Consider the following 15,000-nt stretch of genomic DNA (forward strand, 5'->3'; position numbering starts at 1 on the left):
TTTTATTTTTTAAAATAAACTAAATAAAATAGATAAAAATAAAATAAAATAAAATAAAATAATAAAAAAATAAGAAAATAATTTTTTTTTTAAGCAATGAACATCGGAGATGATAAAAGTGAAGTTGATGTAATTATAGATTCATCATCAATAACTTTGAACAACAATGAAAGCTCAAATAACAATACAAATATTGGAGATGTTTTAAAATTTGAGAGTGGATTATATAATAGCTTCGAGTGTGAATTAATAAACCAAGTATTTAATTCAGTTCCAATAATGATGGGAGTGTGTGATTTATATGATAACTCAAATTCTGATTTCCAAATCCAAGATTCTCAAAATTATGACTTTAAATTTGTAATCTCAAATAGATGTTAGTAGAATTAGTATATTTTTCAAATTTTAAAAAAAAAAAAATTAAAATAAATTATTTATATTAACTATAGATATATATATAATAAATCAGGTTCATATGATAATTTACATATGTTTTTAGATAAAGGTAAAGGATTAGATGGACATTATTCAGCAAAAGAATTACATTTACCAGCATATTTTATAACATTATGGATTGAAAATATGTTAAGATCATTAAGAAAAAAGAAATCTGTTAAATTTATGTATCCTAGATATGTTGATAATGGTGAAACTCCATCATCTGATGATTTTTATTCACAAAAAATAGTTTGGAAAAAATCGACAATGTGTTTTATGGGTCAAGTTTTAGTTCCACTTGATGATATTAATAGTAATAGTAATAATAATAGTAATCAAAAACAAACAGCATGTAGATTCTTTTTTACATCTGAAGAAGTTACAAAAGAGAAATTTAAAAAAGAGGAATTAATAAATGATTTTAAAAGTAGATTGGAAACATTGGAGAATAAAATTGATCAACGTGTTGATGAACGTATTGAAACTAGATTTAAATATGTATTGGAATCAATTCCTCAAATGGTTTGGGTAACTGATAATCATGGTAAAATTGAATTTGTAAATAGACAATGGAAAGATTATTTAGGTATTGATCATTCTGGTCAATATTTAAATTGGGGTAGTATTTCTTACCAACAACATAATAATAATAATAATAATAATAATAATAATAATAATAATAATAATAATAATAATAATAATAATAGTAATAATAAATCACCAATTATAAATTCACCAAATACAACATCACCAACAAATACCCAAATTGATTTTGATTCGCAATGGCATTATTCATTAAAAGAAATGAAAAGATTTGAAATGGAAATATTATTACAAAGTATGTCAGGTGAATATAGGTGGTTTTTAGTTAGAGCCGAACCATATATTGAACCAAATTTAGGTCATCCATCGTCACCATTACCTTCGATTATAAGTGCATGTGTTGATAATTGTGATATAATGACTGATGATAATAGTAGTGGTATTTTAATCAATAATAATAATAATATTCAACAACCTTATTTAAATAATGATAATATATCAGGTGATAATGTAAATAATACACCAACATGTATTGATAACAATAATAATAATATTGATGGTAGTAATAATAGTGTAAATTCAACAGGAACCGAACAATTGGATATTAAATGGATTGGTACATGTACAGATGTAAATGACCAAAAGACAGCACAAGATAGAATTGAGAATGCGGAGAAATCAAAAGCATTGTTTTTACAAACAATGTCACATGAAATGAGGACACCATTAGCAGGTATTATGGGTATTAATTCATGGTTAAGTACATCATCACCACAATTGACTAGTGAACAATTGGATGGTTGCCATACTATTGATATGTGTGCCGAAGCATTGTTAGTATTAATTAATAATATATTGGATCTAAGTAAATTGGAAGAGAATAAAATCATCCTAGAGGAAACTGAATTTTATCCAACTAAAATCGTTGAAGATTCAGTTGACATTTTATCATCACAAGCTGAACAAAAGAAATTGGATATAATATTCCAATTGAAATATAATTGTTTATCTAAAGTAGTTGGTGACTTTTATAGAATTAGACAAGTTTTAACAAATTTAATTTCAAATTCTGTTAAATTTACACCAGCAAATGGTCAAATTATAGTTGGTTGTGAAATTTATCATGAAACAACACCATCAACTAGAAAACGTTCTTCATTGGATAGTATTGAAATTACAATACCTTGTAATCATAATAATAGTAATAATAGTAATAATAATCATAATCATAATAATAATAATAATAATAATAATCATCTTAATTGCAGTGGTAGTTTTAATAATAATGGTTTTAATCATGGACATCATCATCATCATCACCACCACCATCATCACCACCATCATCATGATAAACATTGTGATCAAAAAATAATTGTACCTGGCAAATATGGTAAATTATTATTTTGGGTAATTGATAATGGTATTGGTATACCGGAAGAAGGTAGAGAGAAATTGTTTCAAACATTTTCCCAATATGATGCATCAACCACTCGAAAATATGGTGGTAGTGGTTTGGGTTTAGCAATTTCAAAAAGATTAACTCAATTACTTGGTGGTGATATTTGGTTTGAATCTCAAAAAGGTAAAGGTTCATCTTTCCATTTCTTAGTTGAAGTTTTCTTTCCAGATTATCCAACTATTTATAATCAACAATTACAACAACAGCAACAACAACCAAATCTTCCTCATCAATTTAATATTGGTACATCAGCACCACAACCTATAGACAGTATATTAACATCATATAGTTCAAACAATAGTAATAATAATATTAATAATAATAATATTACCACTTCTGTAATTTCACAATCACCCATAGTCGATAAATCAAATCTTTGTACATATATATTTTTACTATCAACTAATCAAGTATTAGTAAATTCTTTATCACAATGGATAAATGAATGGATTGGAAATGCTACCAATAATAATAATAGTAATAATGATAACAATAATAATAACACAACTTCTACAACTACCACAACTACAACTACAACAGCAACAATTAATACAAATATTAATCAACAAGTTAAAATATTATATGATATTGATTCAATTGAACAAATTTCAAATAGTGCAATACAAAGTGGAAAAAGATTAGATTTCCTTTTCCTTATTGAGGATACATTTTGGAATAATTATTCTGATAAAATTTCAAATTCTCAAGAAATAATTGAATCTTTAATTAATCAAAATTATCAACAACAACAACAACAACAACAAGAACAAAGACAACAACATAATATTAAAAATGTTATTTTAAGTTTTTCAAATTCAGCACAAATCTATGGAAATTCAATTATTTTGAAAAAACCTATAAAGTATTCCCCATTAAAAGATTGTATCTATACGAATTTATTATACTTTAAATCAATTTATAGTGTTAATTCATTCGATGTAATAATTGCTACTCAAATGTCTTCTTCAGTTTCACCTTCTTCTTTATCATCCTCTCCTTCAATCCAAGGTTTAACAAATTCATCTTTAAGTATTAATAATATTAATATTAGTGGTAATAATAGTAACAACAATATCAATAATAATAATAATAATAGTGGTAGTTCAACACCTAAAAAACTTAAAAAATCAAACTCTGATCAGTCAATACATTTCTCTCCAAGTTTAACTTCTTCATCATTACCAAGTCTAGATTTAAACAACAATAACAATATTAATAATAATAATAATATTAATAATAACAATAATATTAATAATAATAATAACAATAATAATAATAATAATAATAATAATAATAATAATAATAATAATTTAAATCATTATAATAGTGATTCAATATTATCATCAGATTTATCACCACAACAACATCAATATCATCATCCAAATCCATTATTAGCAAATTATCAAAAGAAAAGAAGGAATTCCGTTGTAAATGATACAGATATACCATTGGAAATGACAGGAATAAGGTATCCTTTGAAAATTATGGTAGCTGAAGATAGTTTAGTTAATCAAAAAGTTGCATGTAGATTCCTCACTAAATTGGGTTACAAAAAAGAAGAGATCATTTTCGTTGTAAATGGTCAACAAGCCATTGATCACATTGAAAATGTTGAAATGGTTGATGTAATTTTAATGGATATGCAAATGCCTGAAGTAGACGTATGTGTTTTTTTTCTATTTATTTTTTATTTTTTATTTTTTATTTTTTTTTTCGTTCTCACTTTCTATCCTTCTTTCAAATTTTTATTATTATTATTCTCTCCATTTTCTCTTTTTTTTTTTTTATTTTTTTTTATTTTTTTTTATTTTTATTTTATCTATCTTTTTTTTTTTTTTTTTTTTTTTGTAAAATCTAGATTTACATTCTCATTTTCCAAAAAAAAAAAAATAAATAAACAAAATAAATAAATAAATTAATTAATTTATAATAACAAACAAACTATTATTTATTGTAGGGGTGCGAGGCTACGACTAGGATAAGGATGAGATATCCAACTACAGGTCCTCACATTATTGGGCTAACAGCAAATGCTTTCAATGAAGATAAAGATAAATGTTTATTGAGTGGAATGTGTCATGTAAGTTTTTTTTTTTTATTTTAATATTTTTATTGTTATTATTTTCCATTTCATATAATAACACCTTTGTGTGGCTCGAGTTTTTCCAATGGTTTGGATTTTTCCCCCATCCAAATTCGTATTCGTCAAAAAAAAAAAAAAAAGAAATCAGCCAAAATCTGAAGATATTTTATTAATATTTTAAAAATTTTTTTTTTTCTTTTATTTTTTATTTTCCATTCCTTCTTTTTTTTTAATGTTAAAGTATCTTGCAAAGCCAGTAAAAATGGATATTCTAGCGGTTGAGTTAAAACGAGCGTGGTTGATCAGAAACAAGTTCAGAGTGTGTTTATGTGCAGTTTTATAAAAAAAAAAAAAAAAAAAAAAAAAAAAAAAAAAAAAAAAAAAAACTTTTCAATAATTAAAGCGACCCCTTCGGCCAATTAACCAATACCTATTATTTATTTTATTTATTAATCAATCAACACTATTCAGATATATTCACAAAAACACAAAAAAAAAAAAAAAAAACACAAAAAAAAAAAAAAAAAAAAAAACTTTCCAAACTCCATAAAAATTGAACATTACCAAATAATTGTATATGATCCTATAAAATAAAATATAAATGAAATTTCTTTATTTACCCACTTAATATTTATGGTTTTTTTTTATTTATTTTTTTTTATTTTTATGTATATTTTTTTTTTTTTTTATCGTTAACACGAAGAAAATAATATTAATTTTGAAAAATTATTTTGATTAACTAATTATTTTTTTTTTACTTTTATTCTTATTTTATATTGAGTTTCTTTTAAAAAACGACTTCCTATCTTTGATTGAGATTAAAAAAAAAAAAAAAAAAAGAATAATATTTCCTGATTTTCAAATGGCGACGGGGTATGTAAAAAAAAAAATAAAAAAAAAAATAAAAAAAAAAGAAAAAAAAAAAATTTGGATTTAAATAATATTAGAGTTGAGAATATGATTTTAAAAGCTTCAATTGAAAGGATTTTTTTTTTTTTTTTTTTTTCATTTGTGTATTTTTTATTTTTCCTCCCATACGTATATACTGGTATTATATTAAAAAAAAAAAAAAAATTATTTTAAAAAAAAAAAAGTGAATACTTATATTATTAGCCTGTAAAACTAAAAAAAATATTTGTACATATAAATATTTGTAAAAATAAATAATTTCAAAATTGTTTTTTTGTTTTCACCAAAAAGGTAGGTCAATTCAAGGGTGTAATTATTATTTCTTTTTTTTTATAAATGGAAATGTGTGCTTTTTTTTTTTTTTTTTTTTTTTTTTTTTTTTTTTTTTTTTTTTTTTTTTTGTAAAATTATGTTTTTAATTTGTTGTTGTTAATTTAAATTAAAGTATATATTATGTAATGTTTTAAGAGGATTAAAATGAAAAAATCCTAAAAAAAGGAGTATTAACAAGGAAAAAAAAATAATAATAAGAATAATTAAAAAAAAAAAAAAAAAAACATGATGTCACTGACAAATCTATATACATTTTTATAATAATATGGAAATTGTTAGGTTTTGTTGCATCATTACATAAAATCAATAATTGCACTTTCCAAATAAATATTCAATATTTTATTTAATTAATTAAATAAAAAAAATTTTATAATAAATTTAATTGTTTTTTATTTTTAATTGTTTTTTTTTAATTTTTAATTTATTATTATTATTATTATTATTATTATTATTATTATTATTATTATTATTTTTTTTTTTTTATTTTATTTTATTTTATTTTTTTTTTTTTTTTTTTTTTTGCCTCTATTAATTCAGGTTATAATCCTTTTGTACTTTGTTTTTTTTTATTTTTTATTTTTTTATTTTTTTTAACTTTAAATTATTTTAAATATCTCAAAAAAAAATAAAAAGGTAATAAAAAATAGTTTTTTTTTTAATATTTATTTTTATTGATTATTTTTTATATATATTTATAAATTTATTCCATTTTTATTCTCCATCCTCATAGAATCCAGTAATCGTGTTATTGGAAGTAAAAAAAAGAATATGACACATTCTATCACCATTATCACACAATATTATTTCAAAATGAAAATCAACAAGTTAACTTAACTCACACACCGGATTAAACCAACATAAAAATTATTAATTTAAATAAAAAAAAAAAAAAAACCGGTTATAATTATTGTTGTTTCAATATCATTGTTATGTTACCACTACTTTTTTTTTTTTTTTTTTTTTTTTTTATTATTTTTTTTACTCTTTTTTTAATTTATTTTTTTATTTATTTATTTATTTTTACCCCACAATTTTCAACACCCCCATTATTATAATAAAATTATTATTAATTAATTAGACTCCCAATCACATTTAAAGTACTCATTATTTTTTTTTTTTATAAAAAAAAAAATAAAAATTTTAATTAAATAAAAATAAAAATAAAAAAAAGAAGTTATTTTTTGTTTATGAATAGCCCCACCATTTTTTTATTTTTATGGCGTTATTATTTTATTGTTATTGTAGATTTTTCACACAGTGGTTTCTTGATATCCTAATTCTTTTAATTTTGCCTTGTTTTTTAATTTTTAGATTTTTTATTTTTATTTTTTATTTTTTTAATTTTTTTAAATTAAAATTTTTTTTTTTTCTCTCTAATATCGCACCACTACAATCTTTTTTTATGGTAGTAATGTGTGACATCGCTGCAAATATCTTAAATAATTATTTGGCAAATAATTGTTATTGTAAAATAGCAATATAATAATAACAATAACATGTATTGGATACTTGTTTTTACAACTCCTAACCACCATCACCACAGTGGTACGATTTGAATTAAATAAATTAATGTATCGTAACAATTAGAGAAAAAAAAAAAAAAAAAAAAAAAAAAAAAAAAAAAAAAAAAAAAAAAAAAAAAAATAATAATAATATTAATAATAATTAATAATTGTAGTGATATATGGTAACATAAATTAAATTTTATTTTATTTTATAAAAAATTTTATTAAATTTTATTTTATTTTTTAAAATTTTATTATTTAATTTTTTATTTTTTTTTTTGCCATATTATTTTTGATAGTAAAATTTAAATTTCAACAGAATATCATTTTGCATGTGATTTTGGGTTTAAGATCGAGATTGTTACTTGGATCACTAAAATAAGGGCCTTCATTTAAAGAAAAAAAAAAAAAAAAAAAAACTGGTCAATCTATATATATGTATTGTATAATTTCCTTAAAATAACTCTCAATAATTATAATTCCACTCACTTGTGCAAAACCCACAAACCACACTCACCCACAAAAAAAAAAACCCCACCAACACTCAAAGCAATAAATTCACAAGCAAAAAAAAAAAAAAAAAAAAAAAAAAAAATATATATATATTTTGAAAATTACAAGCCAAACTACACCACATCAACATGTTGACGATTTTAAACTAATAGCATGCTTATATGAAAGAGCTGTGCGATAATTAGTTTAAATGAGTGTTCATTTAAAAAAAAAAAAAAAAAAATAATTTATGTATAAAATTAATAAAAGATGTGGTTAAAAAAAAAATATATGGTAACGCAACATCACACCCAAATCAAAATTCAAATTTTGTTGTGTGCTGTGTGCATACTTTAAATATTTTTTTATATGTATTTTTTTTTTTTTTTTTTTTTTTTTTTTTTTTTTATGTATATATTTTTTCTTTTTTAATTTGATTTTTCTTTTTTTTTTTTTTTTTTATTAAATTTTACATTATGATAATTAAAACACTCACACCCAATGCATTAAAAAAGAAAAAAATCAAATATAATAATAAATAAATAAAAATTGAAAATATTTACATACTTAACACTCAACACTTTCTCATAAAAACAGAAATATTTCCTTTTTTTTTTTTTTTTTAATTTCCTTCGAAATATTTAATATCAGAATAATATCTTTTTTTTTTTATTTTTTATTTTTATTGTTTTTTTTTAAAAAAAAATTCATCGCCTATTATTGCCACTATTATTCTTAGAAGGAGTGTTTTTTGCCCAATAATTAAATAAAATTTTATGTACGACATCATTAAATAAAAAAATAAAAAAAAGAATTTTGTTTATTTTTTGATATACTTTTTTTTTTTTTTAATCTATTTTTAAATTCATTTTCCCATCACCCGAAATTGGAATTTTAAATTGTTATTTTTGTATATTTTCCATTTTATTTTTATTATTATTATTTTTATTTTTTTTTTTTTTTTTTTTTTTTAAATCGGTTCATTGACAAAAATATTTTATTAACCCAATTTTAAAATTGGAATTTTTTTTTTTTCAAAAAACTTTTAAATTTAGATCAACACGAAAGCAAAAAACTCTTTGCCAACTTAAAATCAAGAATCTCAAATAAAAAAAAAAATCGCTATTTTTCAACTTGTCACAAAGAATTTCTGGCTTTATCAAATTAATTTAATTATTGTCAATCTCCATTCAAATAATTAACCGGTTGTGGTGTGTGGTGGTGTTATTTTTGCAATTTTTTTTAGTATCTTCTTTTGAATTTTTTTTTTTTTTTTTTTAAATTTTTTTTTTTTTTTTTATTTTTTTATTTTTTAATTAATTAGTATCGGAATTGTGGTATTTAAAAAAAATAAAAAATTATTTTTTTTTTTTTTTTAATTCCAATCAAATTTAAATCTTCTCATAATTAATCTAAAAAATCACAAAAAAGGTTTTTATATCACGATAAAAAAAAAAAAAAAAAAAAGATGGCAAATTTTTTAATATATGATGGAGCTTCAACTTATAATCCATTTGATTATGAATATCCAATTAATAAAATAAATAATAACCCAAAAACATTTAAATTTCCTCCAAAACATTCAGGTAAGTTTATTTTTTAATATTTTTTTTTTTTTTTTTTATACATCTTACTAATTTTTTTTTTTTTTTTTTTTTTTTTTTTTCCTCTTTTAGTTTGTCTACCACAAAAAGATCATTTCATTGTTGAAAGACAATTGGCATTAGAAACAAAACAATATACATATAATTTCGAACATAATGTTAGAGTAGCCGGATTTGATACCCCAGTGGTTGGTTTACCACCATGTTTCAAATATATGGCACCAACATATGAATTACCAAAATGCGAACAATTAATGAATCCAAGTTTTGCTGCACATGGATTTAGTTTATTATTTTCAGATGTAATTATTTTTATAATTATTATTATTATTATTATTATTATTATTATTATTATTATTAAATTTATTTTTTTATTATTAATTTTTTTTTTTTTTTTTAAAAGTTTCAAGCAAAAATTAATAATTATTTAACAAATAAAAAAAGTGAATATTTTGGATCAGTATCAGAATATTTAAAAATGATAATGTTACCAAATCCACCAAAATTAATAGAAAATCAAACAATTGAAAGTTTAAATAAATTTGAATGGTTAAATGATAAAGAATTTGGTAGACAAAGATTACAAGGTTTAAATGCTGGTCAATTAATTAGGTTAACAAATGAAAAAGTTCAAGAATTAGATCTTTTTAATAAATTAAAATTTGAAAAGATGTTACCAACATTTAATATGATTCTTTCTAGTGAAGTTAATAGTAATTTCCAAAAGATGCTTGACAATGGTAATTTGTATATGGTTGATTATTCAATATTTGATGATGTAAATTATTATGAATCTGCCAAGAAAAGAGGTCGTTACATTTCAAGTCCAATAGCATTATTCTATATCAATGAAAATGATGAAAAACTATATCCACTTTGTATAAAGATTTTACAAAACGATGAATTGTCACCAGTGTTTACACCTGCTTCCAATCCACCAGAATCTTGGATATTTGCTAAACTTTGGTTCCAATCTGCTGATGGTCAACATATGGAATTCTTTACTCATCTTTACGAATGTCATTTATTAGGTGAAGTTTTCACAATTGCGACCCATCGTCAACTTTCAACTTCTCATCCAATCTATCAATTGTTACATCCTCATTTCGATCTTTTACTTGATATAAATCATAGAGCAAGAGGTAATTTACTTTCAAGTTTTGGTCCAATTGAATCTTTATTAGGTGGTGGTTCAATTGCTGCACTTCATTTAATTGTAAAATATCATAAAAATTTCATTTGGAGAGATAATACATTTTTAAATAGGTAATTATTTTTTAAATATATATATAAATATATTAAAAAAATTATATTAAATAAATAATATTAATATTTTTTTATTTTATTTTTAAATTTTAGATTAAAAAAAAATAATACATTAAATGATAATAAAAATCGAAAATATTATTTTAAAGAAGATGGTATTGAAATTTATAAAAATTTATTTGGATTTGTTCAAGATGTATTATCTAAATTTTATACTAGTAAAGAAGATATTGAAAGAGATTTTGAATTACATTCATGGGTTGATGAAATAACAAGCGAACATGGTGGCACAATTAAAGGATTAATTGAAGGTGAAAAATTAGTTGAACTAACTCAAGTGGTTGAATTAGTTACCGATATAATATTTCGTGTAACTGTTGAACATTCAATTGGTAATCATGGTCAATGGGATATGTTTGGTTTTACCCCAAATGTACCAGGCGCTCTCTATATGGATCCTCATAAAATCATTGAAGGTATACCAACAACATTTGAAATGATCATAAATTCATTACCACCAAAGAAAGAAACTCAGGATCAAATTGCAATCACTCATCTTTTAGCAAATACTGATACTGGTTTACCAACTTTTATCTCTACAATTTATGAATTTGAAAAAGATCAATCAGCTCCAAATTTTAAAGATATTTGTTCCTCCTATAGATCGAAAATGGAGCATTTATCAACAATTATCGAAAATCGTAACAAAAATGTAAATATGCCATACTCTTATATGGATCCTTCAAAAATTTGTGGTTCAATTTATATTTAAATAATTCTTTTTAATTAATTAAAAAAAAAAAAAAAAAAAAAAAAAAAATTGTTTAGAAGAAAAAAAAAAAAAGAAAAAAAAAAAAAGAAAAAAAAAAAAAGAAAAAAAAAAAAATACAAGTACTATTACTTTTTATATATTATTTATAACTAAAAAAAAAAAATATTAATAAAAAAGTGGATCCATAAAATTTTAAAATTTTTTTTAAATTAAAAAAGAACCATTATTTATTTTTTTTTTTTTTTTTTTTTTTTTTTTTTTTTAAAATAAAGATTTTCTTAAAACTTTATATAAGAAATAAATTACAATTATTGTTGTAAATGAAATTGAAATAAATTCAGATAATAGAAAAGTTGATTTTTCACATTCTAAATAAGAATGTTTTGATGAATGAATTTTATGTATTACACTACTGATATTCATTGCAAGATCAGAGAGTTGATTAATTCTATCATAGGCTTTAGAGTATTGATGAAGTTGTAAATTTGAATTGATTTGTGTTATCGTTGAATTAATACTCTTAAAGAAGGAATCGATTGATCTTACACTTGGATTATCGATTGAGTGAGTGAATTCTTCCCAAGTTTCATCATCACCAATATGATCCATTATACTCTTTAATGAATCAATTGATGAAATTATATCAAAGTATAAATAATTTCTAATTGCTGAATCAGTTTGAGAGAATGATAAATCCTTTAAATTTGTAAACATATTACTTGGGTTATATCCAATATTCCAAATGAAATTATTTTCAATTTGTTTGGAATTTTCATTAACAACTAAACTATTTGAACCAACCCCCCAAATTGTCATTAATAATGATTGTAATATTGGTTTAGTTGCATCCATTGGATTAATTCCTAATTGTTTATCACATTGATAATCAATTTTCATTAATCCTGATTGAGTTTGAATACCAATTACCATATCAGGGAATGATACTGCCTTTTATTTTTTTTATAAAAAAAAAAAAAAAAAAAATTAATTTTAATTAATATATATATTTAAATTTAAAAAAAAAAAAAAATTTAAAACTTACTTGATAATATCTATCTAATAATAATAATTCTTTATAAGAAATATCAAATAAAAAGATTGGAATAATTGTTTTTGAAGAATCATCTAAATAAGATGGTATAAATTTTTGAATATGAACTTTAAACCAATGATGAAGTTCTTTTGAATCTAAAAATTGTTGAGTACCTTTTAATACTGAATGATGAGTTTTCAATGATGATTGTTTAATTTGAGCTGCATATAAATTATTTAATAATGATACTTCCCTCTTTGAAAATGTTATTCTTTGATTTGGTAATAATGGCATTTTCTCTCCTAATTGTTCCTTTATTGATTCCCAATCAAATTGTTCTGAAACTTCTAATTGTCCAACTAAATGATCATGTATCATAATTAATTGAATTTCTAAATCAATCCAACCATATTTCTCTGGTATTTCATAAATTGGTGGTGATATTAATTGTCTAATTGTATGATAAAAAAATGTTGATATATCATATAATTTCTTTAAAAATAAAAAACAATAATAATAATAATAATGTTAATATATTTGTGAAGTATCTATGAATTATTTATTTATAAAAATATATACTTTTGTAAATCTTGAATTTGTATGTGGTAATTGTTGATTTGAAATTAAACCAGTACCCTTTGTTTGTGGACCATATGTACAAGTTTCAGCACCAATATCAATCCAAACATATCTACCACTACCATCATTTGAATTATTTGGATTATTTGGTGATTCTGATTTTGATTGCCATAATTTAACATTACATAAATGGTCAACTACATTAATTCCATCTCTATGTAATGTATTTATAGTTGTTGAATTCAATTGAGAATATGTATATTTTTCAATTGAATCTTCTCTATCATAAATTGTATTTATAATGTATACAACATATGAGATATGATTTTGTTGTTTATAATCTTGTGCTATAATATTATCAACTATATCGAATGGAACTAAATATTCATCCTGCTTTAAAGTGCTCCTATGTTGAAATTCTGATATATACTTTTTAACTGATGCTTTAATCTCTTCATTTAAATTATGTGATCCTTCTGTTATATTAAATTTATGATTTTGTTTAATTAAATCAATAGTTTGTAATTTCTAAAAAAAAAATAAAAATAAAAATAAAAATTAGAGGTTTATTTTATATAAATTTTATTGTTGATTATAATAAAAATAATAATATAATAATTAAAAATATTAATAATAATAATATAATAATAATAATAATAATAATAATAATAATAATAATAATAATAATAATAATAATAATAATAATAGCTTACAGGATATAAAATAGTTGGGCTATAATCTTTATTTAATTTATTTAATAATATTTTTAATTCATCTTGTTCAAGTGAATCAAAACCAATTAATCTAACATCGATGTTGGTTGTATGTTGAATTTTGAAAAGTTGATCAAATAAACCATTTGAGTGTACTATATTTACAAGTAGAAAATGTAAAATAAATAAATATAGTATTAGATTTTTTGATACATTTTTAATTTTCATTATTATATATTGGGTTTTTTTTTTTTTTTTTTTTTGATCAAAAAAAAGTGTGAACAGTAATGAAAATTAAATTGGATAAAAAAAAAAAAAAAAGAAAAAAAAAAAAAAAAAAAAAATTTTGACCACAAAAAAAAAAAATAAAAAAAACAAAAACCAAAATTAAAAAATAGAAAACTTTATATTTTTATTTGATATATTTAAATAAATCATCAAAATATAATCATAATTTTTATATAATTAAAACAATATTTAATATATTTTTTTCATTAAATTAAATGGGAGGAGGTAAGTGGAGGTGCGTAATACGCAACGACCACAGCTACCACAAATTGGTCAATTGAATTCTCGTAATTGAGAATCATACACAAACCAAACCGGTGTGCAATGGTCTGAAATTCATGCAATTAATATGCCTTTGTGATCACATATTAATATTGACAGGTAAGTATGAATTGTTAAGTTAAAAAGTTTTCATTCATAAATTGATCACTTTTTCAATTAGATTTATGGGTTAAAAAAAATTAAAAAAAAAATTTTTATTTAAAAAAAAAAAAAAAATATAAAAAAATAAAAAAAAAATTTAATTTCAGAAATGGAAAATGTTTCTTTTTTTTTTTAACAGTTTTGTTTGAACCAGTTATTTTAATAATAAAAAAAAAAATTAACATAAATTGTTTTTTTTTTATTTTATTTTTTTTTTTTTCAACAAAACTAAATTTTAATAAAAATGTAAATTGCCAACATTAAACAATGATGATTTAATTTAATTTTTTTATTTTTTTTATTATTTTTTTTATTTTTTTTTTTATTTTTTTTTATTTTTTATTTTTTTTTTTTTTTTTTAAACTGGTTTGATGATCAAAATTTTTTTTTTTTTTTTTTTTTTCTTTTTTCATCTCGTATTTTAATTTACACAACAATAAAATGTTCTCAAGATTTGCTCGTGCTTTCCCAAAAATTTTAGCCTCAGGTGCTTCTCAACGTACTTTTGCTACCGGTTTGTATTATACTTTAAATAAAAACAAATAAAAATAAAATGAATT

At 20.9% G+C, this 15,000-nt stretch overlaps 4 protein-coding genes and 1 non-coding gene across 5 annotated transcripts in view; 3 read left to right on the forward strand and 2 right to left on the reverse strand.

The window, feature by feature from the left end:
* Nucleotides 1-96: 96 nt before the first annotated feature.
* Nucleotides 97-4,866, forward strand: dhkH (histidine kinase; the record flags this gene model as incomplete). The annotated part of the gene is made up of 4 exons (XM_636322.1): nt 97-376; nt 470-4,101; nt 4,398-4,520; nt 4,765-4,866. 4 exons carry the CDS (start codon nt 97-99, stop codon nt 4,864-4,866), a joined length of 4,137 nt encoding a protein of 1,378 aa, XP_641414.1.
* Nucleotides 4,867-9,230: 4,364 nt separating this feature from the next.
* On the forward strand, nt 9,231-11,404 carry lipA (hypothetical protein; the record flags this gene model as incomplete). Its single annotated transcript, XM_636323.1, has 4 exons — nt 9,231-9,348; nt 9,439-9,668; nt 9,770-10,632; nt 10,726-11,404. The coding sequence occupies 4 exons, from the start codon at nt 9,231-9,233 to the stop codon at nt 11,402-11,404; spliced, it is 1,890 nt and encodes a 629-aa protein (XP_641415.1).
* A 261-nt stretch (nt 11,405-11,665) lies between these two features.
* On the reverse strand, nt 11,666-13,957 carry DDB_G0279945 (hypothetical protein; the record flags this gene model as incomplete). Its single annotated transcript, XM_636324.1, has 4 exons — nt 11,666-12,352; nt 12,447-12,929; nt 13,017-13,544; nt 13,730-13,957. The coding sequence occupies 4 exons, from the start codon at nt 13,955-13,957 to the stop codon at nt 11,666-11,668; spliced, it is 1,926 nt and encodes a 641-aa protein (XP_641416.1).
* A 288-nt stretch (nt 13,958-14,245) lies between these two features.
* On the reverse strand, nt 14,246-14,406 carry rnu1b. Its single transcript has one exon. It is a non-coding gene (small nuclear RNA).
* A 475-nt stretch (nt 14,407-14,881) lies between these two features.
* Nucleotides 14,882-15,000, forward strand: part of ndkM (nucleoside diphosphate kinase) — a gene marked incomplete at both ends in the record, with an annotated part of 1,223 nt that continues 1,104 nt past the window's right edge. The window contains one exon of the mRNA XM_636325.1: nt 14,882-14,954. Within this exon, the coding sequence (XP_641417.1) occupies nt 14,882-14,954 (73 nt within the window). The remainder of the gene's footprint in view (nt 14,955-15,000) is intronic.

Source organism: Dictyostelium discoideum (genome assembly GCF_000004695.1).
Source record: "Dictyostelium discoideum AX4 chromosome 3 chromosome, whole genome shotgun sequence".
NCBI classification, from domain to species: Eukaryota; Evosea; class Eumycetozoa; order Dictyosteliales; family Dictyosteliaceae; genus Dictyostelium; species Dictyostelium discoideum.